The 27,355-nt window shown below is 41.6% G+C and overlaps 1 protein-coding gene across 1 annotated transcript in view; it reads right to left on the bottom strand.

Annotated features, from left to right (window-relative positions):
- LOC126419550 (alpha-tocopherol transfer protein-like) overlaps positions 1-27,355 on the bottom strand; it is a 66,888-nt gene that overhangs the window by 15,553 nt on the left and 23,980 nt on the right. Inside the window, exons 3-5 of the mRNA XM_050086740.1 lie at positions 24,381-24,639; positions 17,414-17,524; positions 6,618-6,720 (exon numbers count right to left, since the gene is read on the bottom strand). Coding sequence (XP_049942697.1) covers positions 6,618-6,720; positions 17,414-17,524; positions 24,381-24,639 — 473 coding nt within the window. The remainder of the gene's footprint in view (positions 1-6,617; positions 6,721-17,413; positions 17,525-24,380; positions 24,640-27,355) is intronic.

Raw genomic sequence — 27,355 nt, 5'->3', positions numbered from 1 at the left:
GCCGTCTTCCGCTCACGCCCCAACATCGTGCAGCCCGCCTCCAGTGGTGTCGCGACAGGCGTGAATGGAGGGACGAATGGAGACGTGTCGTCTTCAGCGATGAGAGTCGCTTCTGCCTTGGTGCCAATGATGGTCGTATGCGTGTTTGGCGCCGTGCAGGTGAGCGCCACAATCAGGACTGCATACGACCGAGGCACACAGGGCCAACACCCGGCATCATGGTGTGGGGAGCGATCTCCTACACTGGCCGTACACCACTGGTGATCGTCGAGGGGACACTGAATAGTGCACGGTACATCCAAACCGTCATCGAACCCATCGTTCTACCATTCCTAGACCGGCAAGGGAACTTGCTGTTCCAACAGTACAATGCACGTCCGCATGTATCCCGTGCCACTCAACGTGCTCTAGAAGGTGTAAGTCAACTACCCTGTCCAGCAAGATCTCCGGATCTGTCCCCCATTGAGCATGTTTGGGACTGGATGAAGCGTCGTCTCACGCGGTCTGCACGTCCAGCACGAACGCTGGTCCAACTGAGGCGCCAGGTGGAAATGGCATGGCAAGCCGTTCCACAGGACTACATCCAGCATCTCTACGATCGTCTCTATGGGAGAATAGCAGCCTGCATTGCTGCGAAAGGTGGATATACACTGTACTAGTGCCGACATTGTGCATGCTCTGTTGCCTGTGTCTATGTGCCTGTGGTTCTGTCAGTGTGATCATGTGATGTATCTGACCCCAGGAATGTGTCAATAAAGTTTCCCCTTCCTGGGACAATGAATTCACGGTGTTCTTATTTCAATTTCCAGGAGTGTACAAAGGGAAGTACCCTCTATGATGCACTTCACAGTGGTATGCGAAGTAAAGATATAGATGTAGAATTCAAAGGAACAACAAAAATATTAACTAATTCTTGAAACACGACGTCTCAAACGAAAAGAACTGCCTGTAGTACCATATTAGTCTACTGTTGGAATATCTTCTACTGGTATAATTAGTTTCTGGATATTACTGAAAACTTTCAGTGACAGCTTTTTTGAGGAAACATCGTGTCAGCGTAGTTTTAGAAAATAAATTACAAATATTTAGAATTAACTTAAATGCACAAACTTAATTTTAACAAGGAAAGTCTCTACTTATTTAATCTGAAAAAATTAATTTTCTGAGTCAGGTATCGTACAGAAATATGCTTACAGTAAACGGTGGTGCAGTCAGCCAAAGAAGGTGAAATCTCCCGGAGGTTCTGAGCTATGCGATTTCGCGGACAGCGTCCATCATTGTCTAAAAATGCTATCAAGTTTTTTCTGTGAATGCGTTTAATAATTTTCAGAACAGACAGCAGCATGAAGAGAAAGACACTCCTCCGCCTTCTTGCAGGAAAAACTTTAACTGAAAATGCCCTCACCGGATTCAGCAGTCAAAGAATAAGTAGCCACGGCTTGTCTGTGCTTCTGACTCGCTTACTACAGCACACCGAGATCCCTTTGCCTCCAACAAATAGTAGTTCACGAGGCGTCGCATTTTGAGAACCGCTCGCTGGAGTAGCAGTCTTCTATTTTCAGAACTAAGCTTCCAAATTATCTCTGTTATTTGTTGTATGTCACGTTGTGCTCCTCGAGATAAAAGTACTTAGGCTGATAAATACTTTGAACCTCTTGGCGAAAAGCTACCGGATAATGAAATCGACAAAAGGATCCCGAGACAAAGCGGGGAAACTTGACCTTAGATACCGGCTGTGTGGAACTGATAGTTGTAAAGAATCCCACACGATAACGGGAAGTAAGTGTGTTTCAAGCCACTGAACGAATGCTGAAACAGACAAACAAACCTGTTAAGATACAGAATCTGTGCAAAGGGCCTGAGAACTGTTCACTCATCTGGCCATGTGACCTGACGCCATGAGATGACGGAATGCTGAGTCACGGCACAGTGAACTCGTCTCGCAGCTAGCAAATTTCGGTAGTTCCAGCAACGGAATTTATGAGGAATATCGTGGAAGGGCGTAAGCCACTGTTAGGAATAATCAGTCACTGTTAGCTCGTTTCTGTCTAAATAGCAGAAGTGTGTGTTAAATAAAATCTTGTGTTGTGTTAATTACAATAGACTCCCGCTGATTATAACCTATATGAATTGAATTTCTCGATAAATCGAACTAGTTGTCCAGTTCCTTGAAAGAACCTCAATGAATCGAAGAAATTGTGTGTGTTGTGGTACAGTCGATAAATCGAAGCGATTATCTTGACAGACCGCCCCCAGACACACTATATTTCGAAGACAGAGGACTGTCTAACACTTATAATAACTTACTACGTCACGATAGCATAGACACATAAAAATTGTTATTTCGGCTAGCAGTTACCATCTTCAGAGGTGCTTCACACACTAAACAGTTTTTTTTAAATCATGTGACGAATTACGTACTTTCATTGAAATGTTAGATGACTTCATTATGTTTAAAATGACTAACAATATTTATATATACGTCTATACGATGTATAAATAAATAAGTTAGGCATCTATGAAATCGTGACGTAAGAAATTATCATAAAAACATTTATAAAGATCGCATACTTCGAAGTGGAAATACATTTTTTTTTAAATTCGATAATTCGAACAAATAGTGAAAGCTGCTAACAGTCTATGTTCTATGAGTATAAAATCGTTTCTATGTCTTATGGCTGCATCAAAAAGGCGTGGATGACAACAGAATTGCTCAGTGAGCGGCCATTGAGGCTGAACAAAAAAACGAAAAACTAGAAGCGGAAAATCCTGTTTTCTTCTGGACATTTGCGAAGTTCATAACAACACTCAACATTTATATAATGTGATTTTATTCCTCCTGAGACGACCACATCGAAATTAAACCATTTGACAAATGAATAATTCAAAACAATAAATCTTTGCACCTCAAAAAGTTCTGACCATGGTGTTAGGTAGCACTAAGGGCCAAAATAACAGTATGGCCGTTACTAGTAATGTTACTCTGATGAAGATTTCTAACAGTTTTAAGAAATGTAGGTTCATCAAGGAGTAACAAAATCAGCTGCAATGCATCTATTACACCAGAAGAAGCAAAGTCGTCACTGGGAACGTTGCGCTGGTATATCCTTAGAATGGAAGTAGACTGGTATCTTTTCAGCTTTGGCTAGAATAGAAAATGCTCTTGACCAAGCATACTGGAAGTCCCTGTGCTAAAGAAAGACCACTGATTCCTTGCCAAAATAAAACTGAAGTATTTTCGGAAATTTTGTTTTCATCATGTCATGAATAACACAGTTGGTTTGGATGTCTGTAATTTTTGTAATAAGTGAATTACATAATTTTTTGAGTCTTCTCGTGTTTTACAGTCCTTTTTTGACAGTAATTAGAGTTTAATTTTTCAATAACGTTTTTCCTTAAAGTAAAACCGTTCTCCAGCATTCTTAGTAGAGTTTTAAATTCTTTGTCGTATGCGCATTGCACGTTATGACACACGCAGCCACAGTTTTTTTCTGACGAGCAAAGAAAAATTTTGTATCCAGAATGAAATTTTCACTCTGCAGCGGAGTGTGCGCTGATAGGAAACTTCCTGGCAGATTAAAACTGTGCGCCCGACCGAGACTCGAACTCGGGACCTTTGCCTTTCGCGGGCAAGTGCTCTACCATCTGAGCTACCGAAGCACGACTCACGCCCGGTCCTCACAGCTTTACTTCTGCCAGTATCTCGTCTCCTACCTTCCAAACTGTACAGAAGTTTATGTTCTTCAGTGCGCTAACACCGGGTGACTCAATACTTTTTTTTTCAAGGGCTATTTGGCAGACGTCCTGTTATAGTTGAAATCAAAGCTTTGTCAGTATCTATGTATTGCAGACAAAACTGCAATTCATACATAGATACTGATCCCTTCTGTAGTTTAGTACATGGCTTGCAGGTCGTCGGTTGTGTCACATCAGTTCTAAAGCTAGCTTGTTTCTTAGCTTCTAGTCCAATGATCTTTCTATACGTGTGGTAATAATTTTAGTGAATATTGCGAACGTAACGGGGAGGAGGCTGATAGGTCAATAGTTTCAGTATGTCTCGTCTGTCTCCGAACTTGTGAAACAGGGCAACTGCAATTTTTGAAGTATTAGTGAATTGTCTTCTGCTGCAGACTTCGCGTAAATAATTTTGGACGTTCAGTTTAAACTACATCCCCTCCAAATTTTACTCTTTCTGTTAGAGCGCTATATTATACAGCGTGTCTCTCCCGAGAGCTGTCAGTCGCATTTTCTCTGGATTTTCGGCATATACAGGGTGCGGCAGCGTTCGTAGTAGGATATTAAAAACACACCATCAGGCAGTAACTGTAATTTATTTATTACATTTTACGTCAATTAATAGTTAAAGGTATGCCATTTAATAATGTGTAAGTCATTGTCCATTGCGAGGATTAATTTTTGAATATGACTCCTGTCAAATGATGCTCCCTTTGCACAACACATTCACCTAGGTGGCGTTGGAAGCTTTCCATAAATCGGCGTAACGTATTCCCTGGGACATTGCCGACGGCAGTTCTGATGCGATCCTTCAACTCAGGAATGGTGGTACAACGTGTTCGGAACACTCCTTGCTTCAGGTAGCCCCAAAGGAAAAAGTCTGCACATGAAAGGTCAGGTGAGCGAGTCAGCCAGGAAATGTCACCAAAACGGGAAATTACTCTGCCGGGAAATGTCTCTCGCAATAAATCCATGCAAATTCTGGCTGTATGCGAGGTACCTCCGTCTTGTTGAAACCATATTTGTTCCACATCCACATCGACCATACTTAATTGGGGAAGAACGAAGTCTTACAGCATCTTTAGGTAGCGTTCACTGGTGACAGTTACAGCCACACCGATGTCATCCTCAAAGAAGTAAGGGCCAATAATCCCAAAGGAAGCAACTCCACACCACACTGTGACACGACAACTGTGCAAGGGCTTGACGTGCAGTTCATGCGGGTTTACATGACTCCAATAACGTATATTCTGTTTATTCACTGAACCACATAACTCGAAATCATCTGTCATCAGAATTGTGTGCAACATTTGTGGATTTTGGCGAAGGAGATCACGCATGGTTAAGCAGAACGTTTCGCGCGAAACCCAATCGCGAGGCGTAATTTCCTGAACAATCGGCAGCTTATGTGGGTGAAAATAGAAATCTTCGTGCAATATTCTCCTGAATGAGCGATCGGGCGTATGCAGAGTTTGCGCATGACAACGAGCAGACCTTTTAGGCTACGAAATAGTGCAGCACGAACATTTTCCACGGCTTATGGTGTCCGCACAGTTCTTTCACTTCTTCCCGGTTTGCCACTGCAAACAGAACCTGTTGTTCGAAATGCACGTACCCACCTCACAATGGTCCGTCCATCTGGAACTTTCCCATGACGTCCCAAGTTGAAACGTTGGCGAAATAGACGCTGGGTAGCAACAACAGAGTCGTTATTCTTGAACTAACTTTCAACAACAAAGGCACGAAGCTGTGCACTCCACCGCTCCATATCACTGTCACACTCGAGATGGCAGCTCATTAGTACACGAATGCGGCACGAGCTGGCGCGCATTCCTGCAGTACGTCGTTGTACTAGCCAAGTCAAATTACGCTATAAAGGCTGCCGTACCCTGTATTTGCATTTTAGTTTCTGCAGTGTGTATCTGGAGTCAGCTCAGACAGATACTGTCACCACGTATTTCATGCGACGTCCAGTGTCGACGGGAAGAGCCGGTTTGTTTCCCGTTAGAATCAAAATTAATTTTAAAACGTTATTTTACGTGTCCTTTCGATAGAGCGACCCCATATTGGTCTAGTGCGACATTTGTTAACGGGGACAGTAAAACACGAAGTATAACCAGTACTCCTGCAGCGCGACCTGATAGTGCCCTGGGTGTTGCTGACCACGGCTGCCATGCAGCAGCGCTGCCAAATCGCTGTTGGAGAAATTGATGTACTTCGTGTTTTACTGTCCCTCTTAAATAAATATCGACAAAATAAATATCGCACGTGACCAATGTCGGAACGCTCTGTCGAAAGGGCCCGTAAAATTCCGTTTTAAATACAATTTTGTTTGTAATGGGAAACAAAGCGAAGCTTTTACATGGACACTGGGCGTCGATGGAATACGTGATGAGCAGTATTAGTCTGGTTTGACTCCATTCAACTACTGCAAAAACGAAACTGCAAATATCTCTCGAAACACCGGACAAAATGCGCCTGACGACTGTTAGGACCAACACCCGGTATATTATACAATCCACAATCGATTAGGTTAGTTTATGTTCAATGCCTTTTATCTTAATCATCTCTGAGAAATACAGCTGTTTTCTTCAGCCAGTTACAGTAACGTTGCATATCACTCATTACGAGCCGGCCGCTGTGGTCAAGCAGTTCTAGGCACTTCAGTCCGGAACCAAGTGGCTGCTACAGTCGCAGGTTCGAATCCTGCCTCGCGCATGGATGTGCTTGATCTTCTTAGGTTAGTTAGGTTTAAGTAGTTCTAAGTCCAGGGGACTGATGACCTCCGATGTTAAGTCCCATAGTGCTTAGAGCCATTCGAACATTTGAGCTCATTACGAACTAGCTCAGTGTAATACAGTTAAACGATCTTTTGTACTTACTCTGCATTTCCTCGATCGGACCCGCTTCCCCGCCGTACTCCTGAGGAAGGATTTTCTTCGGAATATGTTCGTACAGCGTCTCCATGCTCGAGTGAATAAACACCTGAAATACAGTACGCATGTAATATATCTGTTTTAAATCAAGTTCCCGAGTATCTCTCGTGTTACTTCAAATTTCAATTTTATCGATGTTATTTGCTTCTAGAATTTGTGTTCATATTATTCGTTAACAAACTGTATATGTTGCAATTGTGTGATATTTCCAGTAGTCCATTAATACATCAGTAGAAAACAAGCAGATAGTGTGAACTACGTAAATGTGCAACACTGCTTTCTGCTCTGTAAATCCATAAATTTACGTAATCCAGACATACATGAGTGGGTGCAGGTCAGCATTCTACAAGATGAAAACAATAACTTCTAAGAAAAAATAAATAAAAACCTGTTAGTTTGCCTGAGAAATTTCCCTAGTTACTTACATAATACGCTTTATTTTCGTTATGGGTATTGCGAAAACGAAAATAATTATTTGTTTTACACTCGAATGCATTTGTGTTACTGTAGCATAGAGCTCTGCAATCCTCCAAACCAGCCATTCAGATAATCTACAGAGGGAACTGCTAATGAGATACTATTTTAAAGAAATATATTATTAATAGCTATTTTATTTTTGGTGGCAGGCCGAAGCTGTCAGTTTTAGATTAAATTTCAGAATTTAGATTCGGTTGTCAGCATTCTTATATCCTATTGAAATAAATTGCTGTGGAATTCCAACTCATACTGTAGCGAATGCGTTACTCATTTACGTAACGCCTTCTTCTGCGTTCCGAAAAACAGAACAAAGAAACACAATAAGTTGATTTTAGTTACAGTGTACATTGTTTATCTATACATAGTTGTCTATACATACTTTGTGGAGACGGAGTTTTGGTCAGTACTGATATTATAAAGAAGTTCGTAAGTGCACTTAAAATACATTATCTCACCAAAAGTATACGGACATTAGTATGGGTTGTGTCCACCATTCGCCTTTATGACAATTTGAACTCTGCTGGGCACACATTCAATGAGGTATCTGAATGTCTGTGATGGAATGGCAGTCCATTCTTCCTCAGAAGCTGAAACCAGATACAGTATAGATTTTGAACGCTGGGCCTGGAGCGAAGTCGACGTCCTAACTCATCCCAAAGGTGTTCAGTTGAGTTCAGATCGGGTCCCTGGATGGTCAGTCAATTTCAGGAATATTATTGTTAGAAAAACCATTGCGCATCAAATGATTCTTTATGAAAGGGTACACTGCCATGCCGATACAAATAATTGTCTCCGAGCTGTTTGTCTATTGTACGTAGTACACAATGCTTTAAAATGTGTACATATCCTTCCGCATTTAGCGTTTTCTGAAGCATAGTAAGGGGATGTACCCTAAACGTGAAAGAAACTCCCATACCATAACACAACCTCCATCGCACTTCCCTGTTGGCACAGTAAATGGCGGCAGGTAATTTTCTCTAGGCGTTTCTGAAGCACAGTAAGGGGATGTACCCTAAACGTGAAAAAAACTCCCATACCATAACACAACCTCCATCGCACTTCACTGTTGGTACGGTAAATGGCGGCAGGTAATTTTCCCTAGGCGTTCGCCAAACCCAAATCCCTCGATACGAGTGCCACAGGGTATAGCGTGATTCATCGCTCAAAATCACTCTTTTCCAGTTACAGTCCAGCAAAGTCGTTCTTTACACGATTAGAAGCGGCACTTAGCAATGACTACGGAAACGTGTGCCTAATGAAGAGCTGATCGACAATTGTATCTCACGTTCTCCATATTAGGAGATTTAAAAATTCCTCATGTTCTTTCAAGATCTTTGGAGTAAAGTGCAAAATGGTTTATATCTTGTGTCGGGGCTGGGTATGAAGTTGTTCAACCGAACTCTCTTATTTTAGCCACATTCCGTTGGTCACTGGTATGTGACATTTGTTTTCTCTGTCTAGCTTCTGTGCTTCGCTAAGGAAATGTATGATGTTTTGTACGTTGCTCGCCGTGTCACAGAGTCATTGTGTTATTAATGGAGCTAGTGAAGTACTTTGATTTCCGTCTTCCGTATTTCGGCACGAAATATTTAAACGTAAAGGCATTACATTACCGTTTGTGAGTATTACAAGTTCTGGTAGGAGTCACAGATAAGGAAGGAACATGAACTGAATTAAGTGCATGAATGGGTTATTGGGAATGAAATCAATGAAAATGCAGTGACATGCAATAAAAGTAAAAAGCACTCAGATGTGTTGAACAAGTAGAGTAATTAATTCGTCGTGATAATTGAAAGTTTGCCTTTATTAGTAGGGACGATACCGTTAACTGCATTTAAAGGTTTTCTTTTATTTATAAACGATTTCGATGTTACATTTGACAATCTTCGGGTCCCAGAAAACACTATACTTATCTTTTATCGTGTTGTTGAGGTCTTCATTCCAAAGAATGGTTTGATGCAGTTCTCCAAGGTACTCTATCCTGTGCAAGTCTCTCCATCTGCAAATAATTACTGCAGTGTATATCTTTCAGGATATGCTTTCTGTATAAATCCCTTGGGCTCCCTCTACGATTTTTTATCTATCATATCTCCATCCAGTATTAAAGTGGTGATCCCTTGATGCCTCAGAATGTGTCCTATCGACCTATTCCTCCTCTTAGTCAAACAGTGTTACAAATATTTTTCTCCTCCACTTTATTGAGCACGTCATCATCATTTTCGTGATCTCCACATCTAATCTTCAGCATTCTTCTGTAGTACCACATTTCAAAAGCTTCTATTCTCTTCCTGTCTAAACTGTTTATCGTTCACATTTCACTTCCACACATGGCTGCATTTCAGACAAATAACATCAGAAAACACTTCCTAACACCTGAGTCTGTATTCGATATTAACAGGTTTCTCTCCGTCAGAAATGCTTTTCCTGCCATTATGTCTACCATTTATGTGCTCTACATTGGCCATTATCAGTTATTTTGTTACCCACGTTGCAAATCTTATCTTCAACTTTAAGTGCGTCGTTTTCTAAATCTAATTCCCTCAGAATCACCTTATTTAATTCGACTACATTCCATTATCCTTGTTTTGCACGAATGGTCACAGGTTTTTTTTAATCCATTGGAGAGTGTCACAGATCTACTGAAGGGACTGAAATGGCAGACTCTTGAAGAGAGACTTAAACCATCCCGAGGAAACCTATTAACAAAGTTTCAAGAACCGGCTGTAAATGGTTACTCTAGGGATATACTACAACCCCCTTCATACCGCGTATCGTGAGGACAAGATTAAAATAATTACTGCACGGACAGACGCATTCGAACAATCATTCTTCCCGCGCTCCATACGTGAATGGAACGGGAAGAAACTCTAATAACTGGTACAGTGGGACGTACCCTCTGCCATACACCTCACGGTGGTTTGCTGAGTATAGATGTAGATGTAGATATTCATCTTTTATTCTCCTTTCAAGACACTGTCAATTCCGTTCAACTGCTCCTCTAAGTCCTATGCTGTCTCTGACCAAATTACAGTATCGTCGGTAAATCCCAAAGTTTTTATTTTTTCTCCTTGGACTTTAACTCATCCCCTAATTTTTCTTTTGGTTTTCTTTACTGCTTGTTCAATGTACAGATTGAGTAACATCGGGGAATAGCCATAAATGCGGTCTCACTCCCTTTTCAACCAGTGCTTCCCTTTTAAGTCTCTCGACTCTTATAACTGCCATCTGGTTTTTGTTCAAGTTGTAAATAGTCCTTCGCTCTCTATATTTTACCCATGATACCTTCAGAATTTCAGAAAGAGTATTGTAGTCAACATTTTCAAAAGCTCTCTCTAGTCTACAAACGCTATAAACTTTGGTTAGCCTTTCCTTAACCTATGTCCTCAGAGAAGTCCTAGCGTTAGTACTGCCTCGCGCGTTCCTACATTTCTCCGGAATTCAAACTGATCTTGCCCGAGATCGGCAACTACCAGTTTTTTCCATTCTTTAGTAAAGAATTCGTGTTATTGTTTTGCAGCCATGACTTATTAAACTGATTGTTTGGAGTTTTAATTATTACTTTCTTCTTGACGGCTGAGGTTATTTCGTCTGTCTCATACATGTTGCACACCAGATGGAATAGTTTTTTTATGGCTGGCTCTCCCGAGGCTACTAGAAGATCTGACGGAATGTAATCTACTCCAGGGGACCTAGGCGCACAGTCCGGAACCGCGTGACCGCTGCGGTCGCAGGTTCGAATCCTGCCTCGGGCATGGATGTGTGTGATGTCCTTAGGTTAGTTAGGTTTAAGTAGTTCTAAGTTCTAGGGGACTGATGACCACAGATGTTAAGTCCCATAGTGCTCAGAACCATTTGAACCATTTTTGAACCAGAGGACCTTGTTTCGACTTAGGACTTTAGTGCTCTGTCAAATTTTTCACGCAGTACTGTAGCTCCCATTTATTTTTCATCTACGTCCTCTTCCCTTGCTATAACATTGCCTTCAAGTTCATCTCTCTTGCATAGGACCTCTGTATACTCCTTTCACCTTTCAGCTTTCCCTTGCTTACTTACCAATGGTTTTCCAGCTGCGCTCTTGATATTCAAGCAACTGCTCCTCTTTTCCCCAAAGACCACTTTAGTTTCCATGTAGGCGGTATCTATCTTTCCCTTAGCGGAATATGCTTCTAAATCCTCACATTTTTCCTCTAGCCATTTGTGACAGCCAATTTGCTCTTCTTTCCAGTTTCATTTTTCAGACTTTTGTGTTCTCTTTCTCCTGATTAATTTGGTGCATTTTTGTATTTTCTCTTTTCATCAGTTCCATTCAATATCTCCTGTGATATCCAAGGATATCTACTTGGCATTGTCTTTTTACCTATTTACTCCTTTGTTGCTTTCTCTATTTTATCTCTTAAGGTTAACCATTCGTTCTCTACTGTATTAATTTCCCCTGTTATAGTCAGTCGTTGCTTAATGCTCCCTCTAAAATTCTCAACATTGTTCTTTCAAATTATCCACGTCTGATCTCCTTAATTTCCTAAATTTTCAGTTTCTTCAGTTTTAATCTACAGTTCATCAGCAATAAATTGTGATCAGAGTGCACATCTGCCCCTGGAAATGTCTTACAGTTTCAAATCTGGTTCCTAAATCTCTGTATAACCATTATTTAATCAATCTAAAAACTTATGGTGTCTCTATGTCTCTTACACGTATACGATCTTCTTTTACGATTCTTAAACCAAGTCTTAGCGATGATTAAGCTATGCTCTGTTCAGAACTCTACCAGGTGGCTTCCTTTTCCATTTTTTTCCCCCAGACCATATTCATCCACAATTTTTCCTCCTCTTCCTTTTCTTATTATCGAATTCTAGTCCCCCATCACAATTAAATTTTCCTTTGCCCTAACTATCTGAATAGTTCCTTTTATCTCATCATACATTTTTTCATTCTCTTCATCATCAGCGGAGTTCGATGGAATATTAACTCGTAGTATTGTGGTGAGTGTGGACTTAGTATCTATCGTGGGTATAGTAATGCAGTCACTGTGCTGTTCATAGTAGCTTACCTGCGTTCCTGTCTTCTTATTTATTATTAATCCTACTCCCGCATTACCCCTATTTAATTCTGTATTTATAACCATATACTCATCTGACCATAAGTCCTTTTCCTTCTGCCACCGAACTTCGCTAAGCCACACTACGCGTGACTTCAACCTATCTATTTCCCTTTTCTAACCTACTTACCCGATTAAGGGATCTAACATTGGAAGCTCCAGTTTTGTTTCTCCTGATGACGACATCTTCCTAGGTAATCACCGCCTGGAGACTATGATACCTCTGGGATTTATTACGCAAGAGAATGCCACCGTCATTTAACCACACAGTAGAGCAGCATGTCCTCGGGAAAAATAGATACCCGTCCGTTGTGGCAGCACACCTACTATACAGCTGTTTGTTGAGCTGAGGCATGCAAGCCTCACCACCAACGGCAAGGTCCACGGTTCATAGTTCATGTAAAAATGCAGTATTAAACTATCTTAAGTTACTTTTTATACTGATCTGCATTAACTCCATTCAAAGAAAATAATTCCAGGTATGCGCATGTGATCATCAAAGTATTAAAAACTTGAAATGTAACATATAGCTGAAAATAATTCCAGGTATGTCCATGTGATCATCAAAGTATTAAAAACTTGAAATGTAACATATAGCTAAGGTCGGGTAGTGTGTTTGCGACATGCTGGATGCGTTTCCATTAGAATGGGATCATACACTCACGTGTACATATAGAAATTGTAGTTCTTTATTTTAATGCTGTCAATTAATGACCAGTTTAAAAGAAAGTTTAGATTGTTTTACACTACGTTTTATGACCAAATATATATTTACTGAATTCAAGGATCCGAAAATGGTGTAATGTAACGTCAGACTCAATTTCAAATCAAGTAAGACATACAGATACAGCTGAGGGTGTTATCCCTACGACATAAAGATATAGTAAAAGTTGTCGTACCGTAATCTATCGAAAGATGGATTCGCGGTGGTTGAAAACTTGTATCCTACCGAGACTTGAACCCTTGTCTCCTGATTTTTGCAAGTAGTCGCCTTACCCAGCAGGATATATGAGCATTACTTGAGCATGAATCCAGGTCTGACGCGGATTTTGAATATCTTCAATTTTTCCTGCAATGATTTCTGCAAAGAAATCCCACACATTGTATGTTATGATAACACGGTTGAGGGAACGCAGTCTTAGGAGAATCGTGGCTTGCCCTGTCACAGAGGATATGTATCAACTGAATTAAATTCACTAAATGAATATTCAAAGTTAGCTGCTATTAGTTTTATTATTCTTTGTGTAGTACGCCTATTTCGATAGTACTACCATTTTCAAGTACACCTGCAGATATAACAGCTGGTAAAACTCATTTACTTTCCCAATATTTATATATGGAGTCAACTGAACGTGTACAGTTACGCATAGCTGGGCGAGACGTACAGACTGCATTAGTGACGAATCCTTTTGTCAATTGTCGATGTTTTTATGATGGTAAAATAAACTCACATAGTAATTTGGCTGCTACTTGACATTTCTCAATGAGGCTGTACGTTTACAAAGTTGTTATATATAGTCATCGGTATTGTCTGACTGCATATAATTTAGTTGTTTATGTGATCTTTAGTTGTTTATTTTTTATCTGCTATCATATTCCAGAATATCAATAAAGTTTTCAAGGCAATATTTATGTTGGAAGTTGGGCTGCCCGGTTAGTACGTCGTGAGAACATTTTTTTCCAGTTCTTGTAGTATGTACATAGTGAGTCTTCCTAGTATTATGAATTCAAACAATACCACTGACTAGATATAACCAGTTTGTAAGCATATAATATCATCGAGAACTGTCAACTAGCTACCAAATATTTTACCATTATAAAAAATTTCTACAATTGACAAAAAGATTCATCAGTGATGGATGTATGTTTCGCCCAGCTGAATGTAAGTATACATGTACAATTAACTTCATATACAAATATCGCCAAAGAAAATTAATTTCATTGTACATATATAATATTCGCGTGTGCGCTTGACAATGACAGTATTGTCGAAACAGGCGTATTGTACGAAACATAATAAAATTATTAGTAGTTCACTTGGAAGATTTCAAATTAAAACATCGTATTACGACAAGTTTCATGCTGTGGACTAAACTATGCAATAAATAAATATATTTACTAATATGATGTCATTGCAAACCACTCAGATATGCGGAACGTGAAATGTAATGAGTATGCAGTGACAAAAATCTATGATAACGCTTCATTTGACATGATATATTCATTACGATGCGCGTTCAGAATTTCTGTATGGTTTTCGTTGATATCGCTTTATAATAACGCATCTCTTTAACTTCATTTCCATTCACTCTATTTATTTCATTTCAGTGAATTTAATCCAGTGTATATCTCTGTGGCGTGATAAGCCAAGTACTCCCTAGATTCTGTTTTGCTCGTGTTGCTATTTCCACACACCTCAAGGGTGCGCCTCTGGTGATAGCCTTCGTTCTCAAATCGTGCAATGCTAGCTAGACGAAATCAAATAGGCTAATGGGCACGAGAAACAGGAAACCAGCGGTCGAATCCCTGAGTTGTACAAATCTGGAATTCTGACGACGTATTCTTTGTGAGATGGGAATACGTTGGCCCGTGGGTCGGAGCCCACGTTAAGCTGTAGGACCCCACTAAGTGGCCGCGTAAGTTACTTCAAAGGTCGGAGGAAGACAACGGTACACCTCTTCCAACAGGGTCGTGCCTATTAAAGCACAAAGCACGAAGCAGAACACTCGGGTTGAAAACAGTCTTACGTTTTTAAGTGACAGGACTCTAGTTACATTCAGTATGACCCGTCATATGTTGGTTGTGGTCATTCCAGCTACCGCCCATGTTCGACATCAACGTGCAATAACCTCTCAGCCTGCGAGTGGAAGCACTAGCAGTGGGGTATATATTACGCGCGTCTGGGGGACGTGGAAAACAGTGCAGTTGTTGTCTTAATGTGGAAATGGAGCGATTTACCTGACGTCCAAGCGGGGCATGATCTTTAGCTTTCGGGCCAAGGCTGGAAGCAGTTTCGAAGCGGTTAAGTCTGTAAACCACGTGCCGCCGTATTTAACGTGCACCTCGCATGGCGAAATGACGCTATCTAAAACCGGCACCGAGGCAACTGTGGCGCACGACGTGCCATAGTGGTGAACGTCTGCTGTTGAGATGTGTACAAGTGAATATATGTGCAACTGAAACTTCCTGGCATATTAAAACTGTGTGCCCGACCGAGACTGGAACTCGGGACCTTTGCCTTTCGCGGGCAAGTGCTCTACCATCTGAGCTACCGAAGCACTTTACAGAAGCTCTCCTGCGAACCTTGCAGAACTAGCACTCCTGAAAGAAAGGATACTGTGGAGACATGGCTTAGCCACAGCCTGGGGGATGTTTCCAGAATGAGATTTTCACTCTGCAGCGGAGTGTGCGCTGATATGAAACTTCTGCAATGTTCGCAGGAGAGCTTCTGTAAAGTTTGGAACGTAGGAGACGAGATACTGGCAGAAGTAAAGCTGTGAGTATCGGGCGTGAGTCGTGCTTCGGTAGCTCAGATGGTAGAGCACTTGCCCGCGAAAGGCAAAGGTCCCGACTTCGAGTCTCGGTCGGGCACACAGTTTTAATCTGCCAGGAAGTTTCATATCAGCGCACACTCCGCTGCAGAGTGAAAATCTCGTTCTGGATATGTGCAACTGTTGATCAGTTGACCTCCCGGATGAACCAAGGCCAACCAACTGGGTCTCCTCAACGACCGTTTAGCGAACGTTTCTGCGTATGGGCCTTCGCTGCGTGCGTCTCGTTCATGCACCCATGCCGACCACTGTTCCTCGGCGACGGAGGCTGGCATTTGAACGCCAGTACAACAACTGGGTGTCTACTGAGTGGTGACAAGTGGCCTTCTCAGGTGAATCAAGTTTTATGTTCCATCCGACAGATGGCCGTTGGCGTGTATGGTGTGAAACGTCTGAAATCAGACACATTGCAAAAATCATACTAAGGATCCAGGCTGAAGGAGGGAGGGCTATGGCTTGGACGGTGTCGTGGTGGCATTCCCTTGGTGATCTCGTCGTTCTGGAAGGCACAGTGGGTAAAAACAAGTCTGCATCTATCCTTGGGGGACCATGCCCACCCATATATGAGTTTGTTTTCCCTCGGCACGGTGGCATCTACCAGTAGGGCTATGCAACGTCTCATACAGCTTGTAGTGTGGGTGCGTGATTAGAAGGTCATCGGATATGTTTACCGTACCCTCCTGGCCACCAGGCATCCCGGTTATAATCCCAATAGAGAATCAATGGGGCCATTTCCATCAGTCTGTTCGTACCATGGATCCTCGGCCGAGAAACCTAGCGCAGCCCGCCCGGTTAGCCGAGCGGTCTAACGCACGGCTTTCCGGAGCGGGAAGGAGCGCCTGGTCCCTGGCACGAATCCGCCCGGCGGACTTGTGTCGAGGTTCGGTGAGCCGGCCAGTGTGCGGAAGGTTTCTAGGCGGTTTTCCATCTGCCTCGGCGAATGCGGGCTGGTTCCCCCTTATTCCACCTCAGCTACACTAAGTCAGCGATTGCTGCGCAGACAAGTTCTCCACGTATGCGTACACCGCCATTACTCTACCACGTAAACATAGGGGTTACACTCGTCTGGTGTGAGACGTTCCCTGGGGGGTCCACCGGGGCCCGAACCGCACATTAACGCTGGGTTTGGTGTGGAGCGGCGGAGGTTTCGTGGGGTCGCGAGCCACTGCGGCTGCGGTGGGGACGGAGCCTCTCCGTCGTTTCTAGGTCCCCGGTTAACATACAACATACTACCTAGCGCAGATGGTCTCAACATTGCAGTCGCTGTGACTCCACTTCCCTGTCGGTATCTTCCAGAACCTCATTGATTCTCTTCGTGCAAGTCTCATAGCGGTCCGCCTGCAAAGCCTTGTCATTCAGGCTTTTGACAGGTGGACAGCGTAAATATCAAACCATTAGTTCTGTTCACTGAAGTGACTTTCATGTCGAATAAACTCAAAATTTTCACTAAGAGCCACTGAGGATATGTACGACACTTGGAAAAAAGTTTTAGCCTCATAAAACTCGAAGATGTAATATGAAGGGTTCTAGCTCTTCCTTTCGTGTCAGTTTGATGGCTGATCGCCACTATGTAGATATGCGACATGGATAAAACAGTTCAAGACTGAAGTTATACATACCCTTCGTCTCAGCTTCTCCTTCATGAAGCTCTGGAACAGGCTAATAAACTTCTCGACACCAGGAGGAACGTTTATTACGTGCGTTCCCTTGGGTCGCAGAGGGTAGGCCTCCTGAAAAAGCCAGAACAAGCATTAGCCTCCCATTAAAGTCAAGATTGTTATCTCTTGCAAATAATTCGTTAACTCAGCAGCACTATGGTGCTGTTAACTGTTCAGTGGAAAAAAAAGATCTAGCAGTTTCCAATGCAAAGTTGACTCCTTTCAATCTGTTTTTACAACTGTTTGCACAAGTTACACACAGACAAATAAATGCAATCGTGCACAAACTTACAAGTGAATTACAGGTTAAGTTGCTGCAGCAGTCAGAACAATAGTGCACAACAATACCAGACATACTGAGTTGCAGAGAAATAGTTACAGTTTGTGATTTAGAACTGGTTAATTATTTCAGAGACATCGGCGATTTCGACCCTTAGAAGCTAGCTTCAGATCTCGATTGGTTCATGACAGTGTTACAAGTCACAAACAGGGTGAATATCACTAAAAGACAACGATAAGAAATCTGAAAATACTTTGCTCAGTGTATTGTCATCCGTCATCATCTCGTCTCAGTTCAGTTCTCTAAGTTCACGGAGAAAAGAAATAAATCTGCATCTCCTCTGTTCATCTCCCACCGCACCCACGGCAAAAGGTAAAAAAATCGCTCGTAGTACCTTACTCCTGTCCTGGAAATCTCCATAAAATAGCAGTTTTATATCTCGATAACTTGTTGTTTCCCAGGTGATTGCAAACGCCAAAATGTTTCAGAAACGTGTAAATGTGCTAGAACTACGTGAGAAAGTTCAGTCGCAGGAATGATCAGAGCACACTGAAACTACTACCTTAGACTGTTTTCCAAAACTCCCACTGATTAAAGTTTGAAATCAACATTGTGTTTACAATCAGAATTGCTATATGATTGTATCTATGTTTCTGAAACTTGTTTCGACAATCATCGATATCTTACAGGTGCAAAACATAACAGTTTAGAATAACATAAAACTATGGAAATCAGATTTTCCAGCGTTATGTATTTCATGTACATATGGGTTTATGAAATTCGAAATGCACTGCACCAACCGGCACAATTTTTGTGCTATCATCAGTTGTTTATATTTCACGCCCTACGAATGACAGCATTTTGCCCAAAGTAACTAGAAATACGAATTAGGTGGTAAACAAAATGTCTTCATATCTTATTCTGAGGTGTAATGTATAGGGGAATAAATGTATGGCCTACACACAACAAATTGACTCTTACTTATTGTTCTTACAGATCTTTAACTATCTAGCAAACGCTACTGCTAATCACTTTTCTCCGTCTAGGTGTAACAATTTCTGTGGCTATGAGTATTTAAAGAACAGTTAAAGACGTGTGGTATAAGCAAAGATAAAGAAGAAAGATGAAATTCGGCAGAAAATTGACAAGCGGTACGATAAATGTCATGCATTTCAGTAGTGGTGGTGGCATTAGTAAAGACGAAAACAGCTGGAAGTGATAAAGACTGATGTGTATATTACAGATTATACCTGGTGTTGGACGAGGAGTTATACGGATGCAGATGTTAGCACTGGCAAGAAAGAAATGATATTTCTACGGTATGGTCACAACAAAATTGCCTAAGAAAAATAATGTCGGTATTTAGTGACAACGTCAGCTAAATAGATAAGACATCATTAGAAAACTATATGAAACGCGTCTGAAGACAGAAAACGTTTCTCAAGTTAAAAATAGCCTTGAAATTACTCCAGCAAAATCAAATGTTGGTTAGCTGTGCGAGTGGGATTAAAAGTGTCGAAAGAGAGTGTTATCAAAAAGGACCTGGTTGTTTATCCTTATAAATTTTCTGTTGTGTGTAAAATAAATCTTTCAGGCTAACCTGTCTGTGTTCAGTTACTCAAGAGGTTTATGAATGAACGGCATCAGGACGTGTGGAACTTAAGTGTTTCTTTTCTTGGGATGAGACCTGATTGAGACTCTACGGATATGAGAACTTTTACAACACGCTACAAAATTCACCAAAAAATTGTTATCGGTACGCTGAACAGCATTTGTCTGATATTAATACTAATGTTTCAGGGGGTGCCCAATTTCCGAGATAGCTTTATGTTGGCCAATCGATACCAAAGTCAGTCTAAACACACATGACAACAAAAATAAAAGAAAATGTTTTAAAGTGAGAAATTGGAGTATATGTAGTCTACTGTTTGCAGACGACCAGCTAATTGTAGGTGGTAATGAAGAAGACGAAAGAACATAAATTAAATTTTTATACAATTAGTGGAGGATTACTAGGTGTAGAGTACGGAGATAAATGTTGAAAAGAGTGGTATACGCTTATGTTAGTGGAAGGGCACGACTTACGAAACTATCTATATCGAAACGCCGCAATCCACCTTACGGTCCGTGGCGGAGGGTACCCTATACCACTGGTACTCCTTTCTTGTTGCACTCGCAAGTAGAACGAGGGAAAATACTTCCTTATGAACCCTAATTTCTTGTATTACCTTATATTAGCTCTGAATATAATTGCTCGATTTGTAACCACTCTTTCTCATGTAATTGCAATTGTATGATGATTGCTACAATAAAGATTGTTGATCCAATTCTTGATACTACATTTCATTACCTTGTCTCTGTGATCCTTACGCGCAATATGTTTTGGCGGCAGTATATTCGTTCGGCAGTCAGCTTAAAATGCTGCTTCTCTAAATGTTCTCAATAGTGCTCCTCGAAAAGAACGTCGCCTTTCCACCAGGGGCTCCCATTTGAGTTCCCGAAGCAGCTCCGTAACACATGCGTGTTGTTCGAACCTTCCAGTAACAAATATAGCAGCCTGCTGAAGCGCTTCGAAGTTCTTTAATCGGACCTGGTGCGGATTTCAAACACTCCAGCAGTCCTCAAGAACAGTTCACACTAGTGTCATATATGTGGTCACCTTTACAGATGAACCACACTTTCCTAGAATTCTCGCAATACACCGAAGTCGACCATTCGCCTTTCCTGTCTCAATCCTCACGTGCTCGTTCCATTTAATATCGCTTTGCAACGTGACGCCCATGTATTTAAACGACTTAACTGTGTCAAGCATGACACTACTAATGCTGTATCGGAACATTACGGATTTGTTTTTCCTACTTATCCACATGAAATTACTTTTTTCCACACTTAGAGCTAACACCCATTCATCACACCAACTAGAAATTTTGTGTAAGTCATCTTGTATCCTCCTACGGTCACTCAACTTCGACACTTTACCGTACGCCACAGTATCACATTGCTGTCCACCCTGCCCTCCAAATCATTTATATAGAGACTAATAACGGTCCTATCGCGATTCTCTGGGCTGGGGCACTCCTGCCGATATTCTTGTCTCTGATGAACACTCTCCGTCGATGATAACATAGTGGGGAATTACTAAAAACATACCGTCATTATCTCGCTATTTATAGCAAAATGTGAAAACCACATACTGTCGGAGATCAGTTAATTTTATCAGCCACTGAACAAGTTTTAAAGACTGTCCCACACGAACCTGCTTATGATATACTCAAAAGAATTCTTTTGAGCACCAATCAACTTCACCTGATTATGAAGCATTGTTGTTGGAGTATATTAGTTTTGTTGTAGGATAAGAAATCTAGGAAGAAATTATCATCGCGAGAACAGTGACAACAGACCCCAAAGGTCAATCAGTATTTAATGATGTCAAAGATAATTTCATAGGCTAAGTGATCCTTTTATCAAACAGTCTAAGAGGCAGCAGATGGAGCACCTGACATATCTAGGCGCTATCGTGGATTTACAAGTCAGTTTAAACAAAAGGTACCCAGAGTGCTTGAAATAAACTGCGTCATCCGCCGAAACCCTTAGTTGCCAAAAATCTGAGTGGTATACTGCATCAGTCTTTTCAATTTGACATTAACGCAGAGAACAAAATTTGAAGTCACGCATTGAATTCTATGTGATGTAGACAGTTATGTGAAGAAAATGACGAGAACTGTGATCAGTTACCGTTTCACACTGAAGTACGCTGGCTGTCAAAAGGCTGATGTTTGATAAGATTTTTCTCACTTTTTGAGACTGTTTCTAGATGCTGAAATTCCAATTTTGAAAGAATATTTAATTAAATGGAAAACAGATCTTGCTTATTTAACAGATTTGTACCCTAAATTTAATGAGGTTAATTTGCAGTTCAAGGTGCGAGTTTAAATCTGACAAAAAAAAGACTATAATTTCAGCTTTTCTTGTTAGAATGAAACTAATGAAACAAAACATTCACAGAGACTTTGAAACTAGGTTTGAAGGTGTTTTAAATATAGAAATATCACAGTGAATTATTAGTTCGTGCAGTTATATCATATTATAAGAAAACTGATCGGAATAAGCAGTAAAAAAAACAAGAACCGAAGGTACAGTTTAGAAAGGGATATCAGCAGTTGGCTTCAGAGAGACATACCTTTACTTACCTTGCATTATGAGCTACTATGAGAAAGGGTTTCAGCTCAGTTTGGATTGCCAATATTTCTCTCTTTCTTTCTTCTTTTTCGCAAACTTGAAAATCTGTGGCCGAGGATATTTAAGGTTAAACATAACTAAATTGAAGCCAGATTTGCTAACAAAACTTCTGGTTCGACTCAACTCCCCACTAAAAGCATCTGTCTGTTAATTGTAACACATCTGCATTTTGTGTTGTTTAAATTAATAAATGTATAACGCTCAACTTTTTAAAAACATTTTCACTCTGGCTTCTACAGCGAAACCTAGCAAAGTAAGTAGCACTGTACCAGCTGCCAGAAACAAATCTGAAATTGATGAATTTGAAAAAAAAAATCAGTAAGGCAGGGGCCGTACACAAAACAGAAAAATTGGCAGGTAGCCTATGACACGAAAAGGTTAGCGGACCTCTGTGGATGACGATCTTCCTTCACATGCAAGGCATTACACGATCTTCTCAAAGACTGCTACCATTCAAGTGCAGTTTCCGAACGATGAACAGGTTGTATAATCATTCATTATATCCAGAACGTTGTTGTTGTTGTGGTCTTCAGTCCTGAGACTGGTTTGACGCAGCTCTCCATGCTACTCTATCCTGTGCAAGCTGTTTCATCTCCCAGTACCTACTGCAACCTACATCCTTCTGAATCTCCTTAGTGTATTCATCTCTTGGTCTCCCTCTACGATTTTTACCCTCCACGCTGCCCTCCAATACTAAATTGGTGATCCCTTGATGCCTCAGAACATGTCCTACCAACCGATCCCTTCTTCTGGTCAAGTTGTGCCACAAACTTCTCTTCTCCCCAATCCTATTCAATACTTCCTCATTAGTTATGTGATCTACCCATCTAATCTTCTGCATTCTTCTGTAGCACCACATTTCGAAAGCTTCTATTCTCTTCTTGTCCAAACTATTTATCGTCCATGTTTCACCTCCATACATGCCTACACTCCATACAAATACTTTCAGAAACGACTTCCTGACACTTAAATCTATACTCAATGTTAACAAATTTCTCTTCTTCAGAAACGCTTTCCTTGCCATTGCCAGTCTACATTTTATATCCTCTCTACTTCGACCATCATCAGTTATTTTGCTCCCCAAATAGCAAAACTCCTTTACTACTTTAAGTTGTCTCATTTCCTAATGTAATTCCATCAGCATCACCCGACTTAATTCGATTACATTCCATTATCCTCGTTTTGCTTTTGTTGATGTTCATGTTATATGCTCCTTTTAAGACACTGTCCATTCCATTCAACTGCTCTTCCAAGTCCTTTGCTGTCACTGACAGAATTACAATGTCATCGGCGAACCTAAAAGTTTTTATTTCTTCTCCATGGATTTTAATACCTACTCCGAATTTTTCTTTTGTTTCCTTTGCTGCTTGCTCAGTATACAGATTGAATAACATCGGGGAGAGGCTACAACCCTGTCTTACTCCCTTCCCAACCACTGCTTCCCTTTCATGTCCATCGACTCTTGTAACTGCCATCTGGTTTCTGTACAAATTGTAAATAGCCTTTCGCTCCCTGTATTTTACTCCTGCCACCTTCAGAATTTGAAAGAGAGTATTCCAGTCAACATCGTCAAAAGATTTCTCTAAGTCTACAAATGCTAGAAACGTACGTTTGCCTTTCCTTAATCTTTCTTCTAAGGTAAGTCGTAAGGTCAGTATTGCCTCACGTGTTCCAGTATTTCTACGGAATCCAAACTGATCTTCCCCGAGGTCGGCTTCTACTAGTTTTTCCATTCGTCTGTAAGGAATTCGTGTTAGTATTTTGCAGCTGTGGCTTATTAAACTGATTGTTCGGTAATTTTCACATCTGTCAACACCTGCTTTCTTTGGGATTGGAATTATTATATTCTTCTTGAAGTCTGAGGGTATTTCGCCTGTTTCATACATCTTGCTCACCAGATGGTAGAGTTTAGTCAGGACTGGCTCTCCCAAGGCCGTCAGTAGTTCCAATGGAATGTTGTCTACTCCGGGGGCCTTGTTTCGACTCAGGTCTTTCAGTGCTCTGTCAAACTCTTCACGCAGTATCGTATCTCCCATTTCATCAGAATGTAGATGGTGTTATTCCCGCCCAAGGGTGTGCCGTTGAGATGAAATGCAAATCATGTGCATGTCGTCATCGTGAAGTTGCAAGTTTTATGGATAGCCGTGTAGAATACCTTAGAAATTACGGATATGGTGACCTCCAGGGAGGCGGGAAAGATGTAAAATTAAGAGGGAATGGAGTGCGGTAACTGTAGAGCCAATACAGAAAAGGCAGATGACAGGAAATTATAGCTAATATAAAAATTGTGCTGTAAACCAACCTATATAATGTGTAGGAAGTTCCAGGGACCACTGGACGTGACCGATGCAAATGGTACTCGACACGAATACAGAGACGCGCTGTCCGAAGATAGCCACTTTCACTTACTTGGAAGCAGGTAGCCACACGCTTCATGAAGTAGGGTGTAATGGCAGTCATATGGCCAAGCGTGATGTCTTTCATGTCTTGGATGACCACTTGACCACAGATGATGGCTTCGTCGTCCTCCAGAAGTGATATGTCGAGTCCCAGAAAGTTGGTCCGGAAGGCAGCTTCGGCGGGAACTGTTCCTGCCGGAAGTTTTCCCACGTTCATCAGGATCACACGCCTGCCCTGGGCATCTGTCTGTGGCAGTTTCGTTAACACCCTGGAGATATGCACAGTGGTAATTATTAGCAGGCAACAACATTCTCATCATGGGCATCATCTACACGAATTAGATTATGCTTAAATAAAATATACACCTTTGACTTATTTCCACTTCCCAGAGATTACTCGCAATGAGTAGTGTGAACGATGGTTTATGGAATGTAAAGAATTACATTTGACGAAGGTAACCTCAAAAATCTCTGGTGTCAGTGTACAACAAGGACTATCCGGAGCCGGCCAGAGTGGTCGAGCGGTTCTAGGCGCTACCGTCTGGAACCGCGCGACCGCTACGGTCGCAGGTTCGAATCCTGCCTCGGGCATGGATGTGTGTGATATCCTTAGGTTAGTTAGGTTTAAGTAGTCTCATAGTGCTCAGGCCCATTTGAACCATTTGAATATCCGGGAAGTAGCCTTCTGTAGGACGCAGATACACTACCTGACAAAAAAATTTAAACACGCAGAAGACATAGTTGGATGACAATGTAACACATATATACCAACGGGCGTATGTAAATGATTACGGGAGAGTTGCAATTTTTTGTGACTGGTAGAACGGCATGCACAGAAAACAAGTCTTCTTCGTATTCAATACTGCTATCATGCCTGGTAGGGTAGATAAGGGACGTGAACAGTGTCATATGTTGGGTGGTCTCTGTAAATGACACGTAGATGTCTTCTATCCGTATGAGACAACACCGTCAGCATCTGGCAGAGTTTGAAAGGGCCTTCGTTGACGGTCTCCATTTGATTGGCTGGTCAAAACGTGCAACATCCATATTTGTGGGACATTTGGATGTGACAATGGCCAGATGTTGGACTACACTGAAACGTGAGGGCAGTCATATTCGTCGTTAAGGCTCCAGACGACCGCCTCTGACTACCACAAGGGACGTTCGCCATATTGTGCACCAGGCTCATCTTAACCCCTCTACATCCGCTCTTACCATCAGAGAACAAGTGATGGAATCCTTGCAACATTCTGTGTAATCCAATTCCATTGGTCAGACAAATGAGAGCTGTATTTAGAAATTATCGTCCCATGCGTTAGTTGTGTTAACACCAAAACTCAAACGGCAGCGTTCGGAGCGGTGCCATGGACAGAAATCATGTGTTGTTGATGAATGGCGTTGCATTGTTTTCTGTGGTGAATGACGGTTCTGCAGTACTCGTCATGACCATCGCTGAGTAGTATAGCGACCACCAGGGAACAGGTCTCATTCTTCCATCGTTCTGAAGAGGCGCGTCGGTGTTACTCCGGCTGTGATAGTGTAGGGAGCCATCAGCTGTGATTTCTAGTCCCTGCTGATACTGAATGAACTCTGTCAGTAGAACGGTACGTCACGGACATCTTACGTCCTCTTATGATACTTTTCATACGACACTGTTGTGGTGCCATTTTTCAACAGGACAATGTTCTTTCATGGATGGCACTTGTCTCCATGAACTCGTTACTGATGCTGAGGTATTCTCGTGGTTAGTGAGATCCCCAGATCTGTCCCGGGTAGAAAATGCGTGGGAACACCTCGGACGCCAACTCCGCCCTAGTGCCACTATCCAGAATACCATGAACCAGTTATGGCGGCTGTGGGCCAGCTAGTCTCAGGAGTGGATACAACAGTTCTAAGACACCCCCTTTTCAACAGAATCAGTGCTTACATCCAGGCCAGATGACGTGCAACATCGTACTGCTAAAAGGGCTCATACCAGCAAGTTCTTTGTTAATTTGACTCAATTTTGGAATCACTGAGGTGACAGCACATACCTTCTCCACCTTCTCGTTTCTTTCTCCTCTTCTGGATGCTGCACTATTTATGCCAGGCAGTGTAAAATACTGGTGCAGTTAATGCAAATTAATTAGAAAAGTCCTAAAATTATCCCTATTTTTGATACTCTTCTTAATTACGATGCATTTAAACATGAGGATGGTTTCCATCGACTTGTATTATCCAGCATACGGACAGGCTGCGTTCCCTATGTTGACCAGTTACGTGCAGAAGACAAACTGAGACGAAACTAATGATTCCGCCTCATTACTGAGTCGCACTGTACCCTGTGACAGTGGTTAGCCATTCTTGTAAGTATGGTATGGTACAGTGAGCCTCTGGATAAGTCATGGACGCCACTGTATTGATTTATTTAATTATTTCACTGTGTAAATCTTTTCCCTTATCCTTATTATGTTCCTATAAATTATTGAATGAGTGTTTGTTTTGATTGTGGGAAAGATATGCATGCTTTACCTAGATTTTGGTGACAAGCTAATTACTGTGGGGAGCGGACAAAGATGCACCTGAAGCAGCAGAGTCTTAGAGGGTTGGTAGGATAGCCCTCAGGGAAGAGCAGAGAGACCGTTAGGGGCGCTCCGCCATTTTTCGGCATTTGGTTCCTGGTCTGGCCAGAGGGTGAACGGAAGCTATGCTGGGCTCCGTCAAGTAGTTTCGAAAGTTTAAGAGGGTGAGGTATATTATTGTTGAGATTGCTAGTCCGTTCCTTTTCAACAAAATTATAGTCAGTGTTATGTGGCGATCGCCTTTTCTAGTACTTTTACAGATAAACTCAGTGGTTAGAAGTTTGGTATTTTGCCGAGAGCATGGAGCACAGTAGAATACAGTAATACAAAGTCGATGTCGAGGTGCCTTCACCACGTTTGGTTTTATTTGAATTCTGCCATCAATTATCTCGCCTTTAAAAACACAGGACAGCGAAAAATATTT

The sequence above is a fragment of the Schistocerca serialis genome, chromosome 9 (genome assembly GCF_023864345.2).
Source record: "Schistocerca serialis cubense isolate TAMUIC-IGC-003099 chromosome 9, iqSchSeri2.2, whole genome shotgun sequence".
In the NCBI taxonomy this organism is placed as follows: Eukaryota; Metazoa; Arthropoda; class Insecta; order Orthoptera; family Acrididae; genus Schistocerca; species Schistocerca serialis.
The sequence above is the reverse complement of the archived record's forward strand: the minus strand, read 5'-3'. Positions and strand labels throughout refer to the sequence as shown.